This window comes from Panulirus ornatus, chromosome 16 (assembly GCF_036320965.1).
Source record: "Panulirus ornatus isolate Po-2019 chromosome 16, ASM3632096v1, whole genome shotgun sequence".
In the NCBI taxonomy this organism is placed as follows: Eukaryota; Metazoa; Arthropoda; class Malacostraca; order Decapoda; family Palinuridae; genus Panulirus; species Panulirus ornatus.
Genome location: NC_092239.1, coordinates 12,761,050 through 12,770,819, shown reverse-complemented (window position 1 = coordinate 12,770,819; position 9,770 = coordinate 12,761,050). Strand labels below are relative to the sequence as shown.

General features: G+C 50.2%; 1 protein-coding gene across 9 annotated transcripts in view; it reads right to left on the bottom strand.

The window, feature by feature from the left end:
- The window catches only part of LOC139754149 (insulin gene enhancer protein ISL-1-like), a 478,425-nt gene extending 470,365 nt beyond the window's left edge, over nucleotides 1-8,060 (bottom strand). For 6 of the 9 annotated variants that reach the window (XM_071671298.1, XM_071671297.1, XM_071671290.1 and 3 more), the window contains exon 1: nucleotides 7,922-8,060. In XM_071671298.1, coding sequence (XP_071527399.1) covers nucleotides 7,922-7,940 — 19 coding nt within the window. In that variant the 5' untranslated portion in view covers nucleotides 7,941-8,060. Of the gene's footprint in view, nucleotides 1-1,835; nucleotides 1,922-7,921 lie in introns of those variants that run through there. The other 3 variants (XM_071671292.1, XM_071671295.1, XM_071671293.1) reach the window with 3 other exon arrangements.
- Nucleotides 8,061-9,770: the final 1,710 nt, after the last annotated feature.

Here is a 9,770-nt window from a genome sequence, read left to right as displayed (position 1 = left end):
GTAAATGCCAGGTACGAGAGGAAGGTAAACGAAGATTTAATCGGTTCCATTCATTCCTGCAAATGTGTTACCTACTTTTATATTGATTACCCCACAATACTTGCCCTGGTTATCAAAGCCCTCATCATTCACCGTCGAGAGATAAGAAAATATGAGGAGAAACACCTTCTGCAGGTCTGATAATTATATATACAATTCGGTTAACAAATTTTATACACTGTCATATTCTCTGTCCTCCACATCCCTTAAACCTAGCAATTACTTTTTATAATACAGCATAAGTAACGAATTATGTATATATGTATATATATATATATATATATATATATATATATATATATATATATATATATATATATATATATATACCTATGAGTCCACGGGGAATATGAAACACGATAAGTTCCCAAGTGCACTGTCGTGTAATTATCACATCATCAGGGGAGACACAAGAGAGAAATATAACAGTCAGTTGATATACAACGAAGAGACGTAGCCAGGACGCCATTTGGTAAACATGCGATTGTCCAAGGCAATATATATATATATATATATATATATATATATATATATATATATATATATATATATATATATATGTGTGTGTGTGTGTGTGTGTGTGTGTGTGTGTGTGTGTGTGTGTGTGTGTAGAGAGAGAGAGAGAGAGAGAGAGAGAGAGAGGTTTTTCCCTCACGAAAATTTTATACAAAACTAGTTGGGTTTCACATTTCGAACACCTAAAATATAAAAAAGAAAGTACATTTAGCATAGATATTTTCAATAAGCACATTCTGATATCCTCCTCGTTTTTCTCTATCAACGAGTAATGCAGAAAATAGCTACGAGACGGAGCTTATGCCACCGTAAAAAAGACATAGCGAAATATAAATGTAACGCTCGTGCTATCTTTATGTTTACAGGAAGTGCGTGCCTGAAGCCCCCCACCTTGGAATCACATGTGACGTGCGTAACTTTCGCGATTACCTAAAACATGAGGGATCGTAACACCAAATTTATCACCAGCCAAAGTTTGAGGAAGAGGAAGAAGAAACTTTTAGATCTGGTTCAGAAGCGACGACATTCCTTCTCGAGTGATGGTAGTTAAACCACATCTGCTCGTTGCACGGGGCCAATTACCGTCAGGGTCGTCAGCGATCGTTAACACTTGACAGCTCAGTTTTAAGAGCTGGATTTGCCATATTTATTGCCTTAGTCAAGCTGAATCTTCAGGACGACAGTACGATCCTTGAACACGATGATACGACCGTTGAACACGGCGGTACGACCTTTGAGCACGGAGGTACGATCCCTTGAGCACGACGGCACGACCTTTGGGTATGAATACTCGCTGTTCGTGTCAGGCCCAAAAGGCAATCTATTCATGCCCAAGGATCGTACCGGCGTGTTCAAGGGCCATATCGTCGTACTCAAGGGTCGTATCGTCGTACTCAAGGGTCGTATCGTCGTACTCACGGGTCATATCGTCGTACTCAAGGACCAGTGCCGTCGAACTCAAAGTCTAATCTTAGATCAAAGATATTCAATGCATCCTCTCTCCCTGAATACAACGAATGTCCCCCAGATCTATCTGCAACTGAACCTTACCCCATCTCACCGACCCCCACCCGCAGGAAAAAAGTGAGACAGAAAGAAAATAAGATCTCGTCCCATGACGCCAGCTCAGGCCCCAACGACACCGGAGGACATCATCAGCCCATCTCACGGTCAACGTCTATGCCAACAACATCATCCCAGTATGATAACCTCAGAACAATATGAATAACCTTCACTTCCAAATCATAACTTCGAAGAGAAAATACGTCAGGACTTCTTACCTAACATTCCCGATCCCGTAGCGCTGTGTCACCTCACTTGTTGAAACTATGGCGGTCGATAATCACCACACACAAACACACACTTACTCCCCTCCCTCCCTCCCACACACACTACAAGGCATCTGCCGGTACTTATGAAGGAAAGCTGTTCTCTATGGCTTCCATCTTAACAATATTCGTCATCCTCAGGCATCGTCAAATCACCCTAGAGGACAGGTTGCCCAACCGTTTGCACAACAACACACATACACTGGTTAACAGTAAAGTACTGGCTGGCCACCCTCACTCCCACCCTCCCCCAACTCACACCACGGCTTCGAACAGTCTCTGGATCGTTTCGAAGCTTCGGAAATTTGTCAACACTCGTCTTCAACCACTGGTATCCTGTTGTTCGCTCAGCAAACGAACATGTATGCTATCATTAAGGAATTAAGAACACCCGAATCTCCAAGCTTGACCCATGACCTAGAGGGTACGAGCCTCAGTGAAGGATAAGGTCAAGGGTTAGGCCTTCATACCCAAGGTTCACATTAATCGTACACCAAGGCTTCAGTTCAGTTTCGACTGTTTTAGACATTTTTTCTGTACGTTTTGACTAGGTTTCTGAGTTTGCTTATAATTTTTAAAGCTTTTCTTAGTACTTTATAGTTTGAACGGACCATTAACAACTACCTTTCCTAATTACTGAACATGATGATGTCCAGGTGTTACCGGACTCTGCCTACTCGTAGTAGTTACGCCGCGAGTGAAAAGTCACCTTTGGAGAGCATATATCATCGTCCTTGGATGAAAAGGAGTACAGTCTCGACTAGGAACTTCTCGCTCCAAAGGAGCACCATCTTTTCCTTGTAACTGAACGTAGCGCAACCTTCACACTGCTTCTAGAAGCCCCGTAAAAGAGATCCCAGGGATGAACGATTGAAAAATAATGATGTTCACATATGTGATTCCCTAAGGCTATTTTTCGAGTATATATATATATATATATATATATATATATATATATATATATATATATATATATCTGCTTTCTTGGTATATATATATATATATATATATATATATATATATATATATATATATATATATATATATCTGCTTTCTTGGTATATATATATATATATATATATATATATATATATATATATATATATATATATATATATATATATATATATATATATATACCAAGAAAACAGATATGCAAATTCAGTTTTCTTTTACACGCACAGGGTGACGGCGAAGTACAGCAAGCACAGGTTACAGAGAGGAAGATATTCAACGCACTGGGTCACTGAGGCCGCCGCTGGCCTGGTGTTGTACAGTGAGCGGTACGCCAGGTACTGGGTGTACCAGACGGTACACTCCAGGCATCCAAGATACTGACGAAATACACGCGAAGTGTACGGGGCGATACTGGTACAAGCCCCGGCCGTCATGGAGAGGCACAGTGCGTAGTGGGTGCTTTGGAACCAATACCACACGCTCGCCTGCGATACTCCCCTCAACTACACGAAGGTATTAGGTGCACTGAAGGGTACCACTGTTCATGCAGTCTACATCAAACAGTACACCACGTAGCGTGTGTGCGTGTGTGTGTGTGTGTGTATGTGTGTGTGTGTGTGCGTACTGGACACTCCCACGTAGACCCAGGCTATCGTCGACAGTACACTCGATAGATCAAGCACTGGACACCATCACGGTCGCCCAAACAGAGCTCTGGTTGATCGCTACACGACTCATGTGTGTCCGTAGTGAACACGACCACACTCGTTCTCACTCGATTATCACGTTTTTACTCCAATCCTCATCACCAATACTGATTAAGAAAGGCGTTTATTAGTCCTGTTTATACCTCCTTCAAGGCAACACAGGCGGAACAGAGGAGAGACATCAGTATGCAAATTAGAAATACCGTTCGTTTTGAAGCTGATGAGGAAGACGAAGATCTTGGCACTTGTGATGATATCACGGGTTTTAACACCTCTTGTTACGCTGCTGGAAACTGGATTCCACTCTCATTTTTTTCCCCTCCTCTTCGTGTCTACTTACCCAGTGTCAACTTAACCCAGGGGTGTTGGTTTATTTCCAGTGCGCCCCTGTTCATAATCGTGCGTCAAATGAGGGAAAACATATATCAGCGTCGAGTTGATTTCTGTCCTTCTTTGATAATCATCTTAAAGCTGATGAAAGGTTCCAATTAACCAAAATCCTCTTGTCGAGATGATCTCACGATTGTCTTTCGTTTTTTTTCTCCATCCGCAATAAACGAGACAACATAACATTAATCACACTCTGCACTTATCACTCGATGTTCTGTCTCAATCGAGGGAAAACACTTGAGTCCATTTGATGCACTTGACACGTGTCGTTTTGATGAGAACGACAACACGAGGGGCCAATCCGGATGCAGCTGTACAGTGTTGTTGTTCTTTTAGGTATTTCTCTTTATTTACTCATCTTACGAGACAATATGCTGGGTGGGGAAGATAATGTGCGAGGGCCCACGGAAACCTTCTTCCGTGATGTCGTTAGGAAATAATAGCCATGTGCATGTGAGGGAAATAATAGCCGTGTGCACGTGAGGGAAGTAATAGCCGTGTGCATGTCAGGGAAATAATAGCCGTGTGAATCTGAACGAAATAATAGCCTTGTGCATGTGAGGGGAAATAATAGCCAAGTGCATGTGAGGGAAATATTAGCCTTGTGCATGTGAGGGATGTAATAGCCTCTTGATGGTGAGGGGAAGTTGCTGTATCGTAGGAAGTGTGATGAGTGTAGCTACAGGAGTGAAGTAGTGGCGCTGTATGACTGCTGGGTGAATGAAGAATGAAAAAAGAAGTTTCAGAGTAGCTGCGGTAGTGAAGGACGAGGCGTCACATATTAGCTGCAGTACTGGAGGACGAGGTGTCACATAGCTGCGGCAGTGGAGGACGAGGTGTCACATATTAGCTGCGGCAGTGGAGGACGAGGTGTCTCATAGCTGCGGCAGTGGAGGACGAGGTGTCACATATTAGCTGCGGCAGTGGAGGACGAGGTGTCACATAGTTGCGGCAGTGGAGGACGAGGTGTCACATATTAGCTGCGGCAGTGGAGGACGAGGTGTCACATAGCTGCGGCAGTGCAGGATGAGATGTCACATATTAGCTGCGGTAGTGGAGGACGAGGTGTCACATAGCTGCGGAAGTGGAGGATGAGATGTCACATATTAGCTGCGGTAGTGCAGGGCGAGGTGTCACATAGCTGCGGCAGTGGAGGACGAGGTGTTCCATATCAGCTGCGGCAGTGGAGGACGAGGTGTCTCATATTAGCCGCGGCAGTGGAGGACGAGGTGTCACATAGCTGCGGTAGTGGAGGACGAGGTGTCGCATATTAGCCACGGCAGTGGAGGACGAGGTATCCCATATTAGCTGCGGCAGTGGAAGACGAGGTGTCGCAGGTAAGCTACACATGTCCTTCATGGAGAAACATGAGACGCGTAGCAGCTAAACTTAGCAACATTGAACGAGCAAGATAATCCACAGTGTAGCAGCATCCCACACCTTCTATTTTGGTGACCACCATCGGCGATGGGCAGCTGTAGCATCCGCCGCCCTGTCTACTGTCGCTGTCATACAGCTGCATCTTGCGCTGTCCTGGTGAAAGCTGTGGCGCGAGTGCAGCACCTTCCACCGCTGTTATTGTCGACAACACAGCGAAAAAGAGAGAGCTGCTTCGCTAACAACAGCACAGCAGTGAGAGAGCTGTATCGCTAGCTACAGCAGAGCACCAACAGCTGAATAGAGCTGCACAGCTCACAACAGCACAGCTTTACACTCAGCATTAACAGGACTGGAGCCAGATATTTCAGTGGGAGAATCTGTAGGTGGTACTGCAAGTGGGGCTAGAGCGGGACGTTGTGGTGTAGGTGGGTGGGTGGCGGTGGTGGTGCAGGTGGGTGCACGTGGTAGTAGTCCAGGTGGTAGTCACGTAGTTGGCGGTGCAGGTGGGTGCACGTGGTAGTAGTCCAGGTGGTAGTCACGTAGTTGGCGGTGCAGGTGGGTGCACGTGGTAGTAGTCCAGGTGGTAGTCACGTAGTTGGCGTGCAGGTGGGTGCACGTGGTAGTAGTCCAGGTGGTAGTCACGTAGTTGGCGGTGCAGGTGGGTGCACGTGGTAGTAGTCCAGGTGGTAGTCACGTAGGTGGCGGTGCAGGTGGGTGCACTTGGAGGCGAAGCAGGTCGTGTGCACGTGGTGGTGTAGATGGGGTGCACGCGGTAATAGTGAAGCTGAGTGCACGCGGTAGAACTGCATACTGTTTGTATGTAGTGGTGTTGTGTGTGCATTAGTATGCACGTGGTAGTGATGCAGGCGGAATGCACGTGGCGGTGGTGCAGTTAGCATGCATCTAACAGTGATGCAGGTGGTGTGCACGTGATGATAGTACAGTGGGTGCACGTGGTAATGATTTAGGTGACTGTGCACGTGGTGATGGTGAAGATGGTACAAGTTGTTATGCAGGTGATGGTGTAGGTGGGATGAGTAGTGGGCAGGTGGTGGTGGTGGTGGTGGTGGTCTAAGGTGGTGATGCAGGTGGTGGCGGTGGTGGTGTTGGAGCAGATGGAGATCTGTAACCTGATGAGGCTACCCCGGCCTGAGTGCAGCCAGAGGCTGGGAGGTGGAAATTGGCCCAGCCAGAGAAAGGCCGTGGAGGAGGGTTGACAGAGCGGAGGGTGTCAGGCCAGGGTGAGGCTGGCGCAGGATGGAGGGTGAGCAGGCCAGCGTGGAGGGCTTAGGGTGAGGCAGGCCAGCGTGGAGGGTTGAGTGTGGTAGGCAGGCTAGCGTGGAGGGCTGAAGATAGGCAGGCCAGCGTGGAGGGTTGAAGGTAGGCAAGCTAGCGTGGAGGGTTGAAGGTAGGCAGGCCAGCGTGGAGGGTTGAGGGTGAGGCAGGTCAGCGTGGAGGGTTGAGGGTGGTGGGCAGGCCAGCGTGGAAGGTTGAGGGTGAGGCAGGCCAGCGTGGAGGATTGAGGATAATGGGCAGGCCAGCGTAAAGGGTTGAAGGTGGGTAGGCCAGCGTGGAGGATTGAGGGTAATGGGCAAGCCAGCGTAGAGGGATGAAGGTGGGTAGGCCAGCGTGGAAGGTTGAGGGTAGGTAGGCCAGCGTGGAGGGTAGAGGGTAGGCAGGCCAGCATGGAGGGTTGAGGGTAGGCAGGCCAGCGTGGAGGGTTGAAAGTGGGCAGGCCAGCGTGGAGGGTTGAGGGTGAGGCAGGCTAGCGTGGAGGGTTGAGGGTAGGCAGGCCAGCGTGGAGGAGGAGCGGGTGGCCAGGCCAGGGTAGGGCCGGCAGCAGGCCGGGCCTCACTCCACCATTGGTCCCGGAAGCGCAGCTTTAAGAGACTAAAAGCTGCATGAGTGGCGCTGCTGCTGCTGCCGGCCGCCGCAGTCCTCTTTTCATTAGCGCTAATTACTGTTAGATTAATTCATCCAAGGGGGCGCGCCGTCCCCCGCGCTGCGTCCGCCCGTCAGGACACAGGAGCCGCGTATCTCCTGCGACGGGCCGGTGCCATCGCCCGTCGCACACCTGCGACAGACGTCGCCCGACGGAACGGTGATTACCGCAGCGGTCGAACAAACTACGGTGGCTGCTGAGGCAGCCGCTGCGAGAGTCCAACAGCAGCAGCAGCAGCTGGAGGAGTGGAGAGGATCACCGTCGTGTTCCTTCCCACCGCTGCCCTCTGAGTACGAACACGGACTCACCCGACGGCAAGTGTCTCCAGCTACACTTGAGTGTATCCGCCCGAGTACTACACACACACACACACACACACACACACACATACACACACACACCAGGTAGAGACAGGGCTATAGACTGAGACCTCACGACGCCAACGGGGGAACCGAAAACCCATCAGTTGCCCCAAATTTCCAATTTAAGCGCGAACAGTGCGGGGCGTTAGGTAAGTCCTCCCTTCTTTTTTTCCTCTCCTCCCTTAATTTCAGACACTTAATACGCATATATTTGCTAACGAGGCGAGGTTGGCCGGGAGGGTGTTGCTCAGGGCTGGAGATGGGAAGGGGGGGAGGGGGGGGGGGAGGCGAGAGTCTTACCTTGCGAGCCCGTAGCCATGGTGTACCACGACGGAGGGAGGAATGGTGGCACGCCAATTGTAAAGGTACACACCAGGTATAAGTTATGTAGTTAGGGGGAATGCCAGCCACGGCCCCATACTGCCATCACCGTGTGCACCGCGACACTGGCCGCCAGACCTGCGCGCAGGGGGTCCCCAGCCTCAGCCAATGGCGCGTCTCGCCCCTCCTACCGCACCACGCCCCGCCCCCCTCCTCCTCCCCCTCCCCTCCCCTGCCCACAACCACCGCTCGCTCCAACTACACAAAACCAAAAAAAAAAAAAAGAAAAATCACACCCAGGCATTTTTCTTACATATAAACCTCGCCTCGATGACTTTTCTTAACATAAATTAAGATATCATGAAGTGTTTCGTTGGAGGGATGGGTGCCAATATGGCTCCCCCCCCCCATCTTTCCCCTTCAGGAGGAAGGTGCCCCCAAAATGTCTACCGGGGCCGCCATCTCCCGAGCCTCGCACATCGGCCAACTCCTCGCCGCTGAAGGCTCCAGCGTATCCAAAAAGACTTACATGCTCTGGGTTGAAGTTATTACATTTATCATACCAAATGCACTGGTAGCCTAGTGTGTTGGGGGGTTGGTGGGGGTAGGGCAGCCCTGCTGGTGTGTGAGGGGCAGAGCTGCTGGTATGATGTGAGGGGCTGCCTAGTTCATATTATGTGTGTGTGTAGGGGGTTAAGGGGCAGTCCTGCTAATGTGTTGGAACATCCCTGTCGGTATGGTGTGTTGGGTGGGTAGACTATTGGTGTGGAGACAGCCCTCCTGGTGTAATGTGTGGGTGTGTTTGTGGGTGTGTGTGTGTGTGTGGGGAGTGGGGGCAATCGTGCAGATGTGTGGGGATATAACCTTGCTGATGTGGGGGGTGGAGGGCGGCAGTCCTCCTGGTGGCACCGTGGCAGCCCTGCTAGTGTACTGTGCTTGGGGGAAAGGGGGTGGAGGGGTTAAGGTACAGCCCTGATGGTGTGGTGTGGGGGTGGGAGGCAGCCCTACAAAATTGTGGGGACAGCCCTATTACTGTGTGGGGGCAGCCCTATTGATGTAGCGTGAGGGGAGTAGAGCCCCGTCGATGTGTGAGGGGGCACAGCCCTGCTGGTGTGTGTGTGTGTGTGTGTGTGTGTGTGTGTGTGTGGAGGCAACCTTGCTGATGCTGGGGGAGGGGAGGGAGAGGAGGTAGGAAGGTGCTCCTCCCGCCTATTTACCTCCTGGCTAGTCTCTGCTTGCCGTGTCCCTGCAGTTGGTGCCTGTCTGCCCATGACGGACCGCCAGCGGCGGCGCCCCTGTTCTTCATGATTTACTCACTCCTGAGAGCGAAGCGGCGCTGATTAAACGGTGGACGAGATTTAACATGCAATTTTCTGTGATAACAACGGTTTATTTACCTTACTGAGGACACGGGAGCGGGCGGGGAGAGGCAGGGAAGGGGGAATGAAGCAAGGATGATCCAGGCTCCATGTAGTTGGAGGTACTGAAGATCTACTCTCTAACCACGCAGACGGAGGGCCCGAAGACCGACTTGCTGCCCACACTGACGAAGTCCCTGAAGACCTATTCGCTACTTCCCGTTCTGACGGAGGCCCTGAAGATCTTTCCACGTTGACGGAGGCCTTGAAGACCTATTCACTCGCTACCCACACTGACAGAGACACTGAAGACGTAGCTACCCGCTACCCGCGCTGACAGAGACACTGAAGACGTGGCTACCCGCTACCCGCACTGACAGAGACACTGAAGACGTAGCTACCCGCTACCCGCACTGACAGAGACACTGAAGACGTAGCTACCCGCTACCCACACTGACAGAGACACTGAA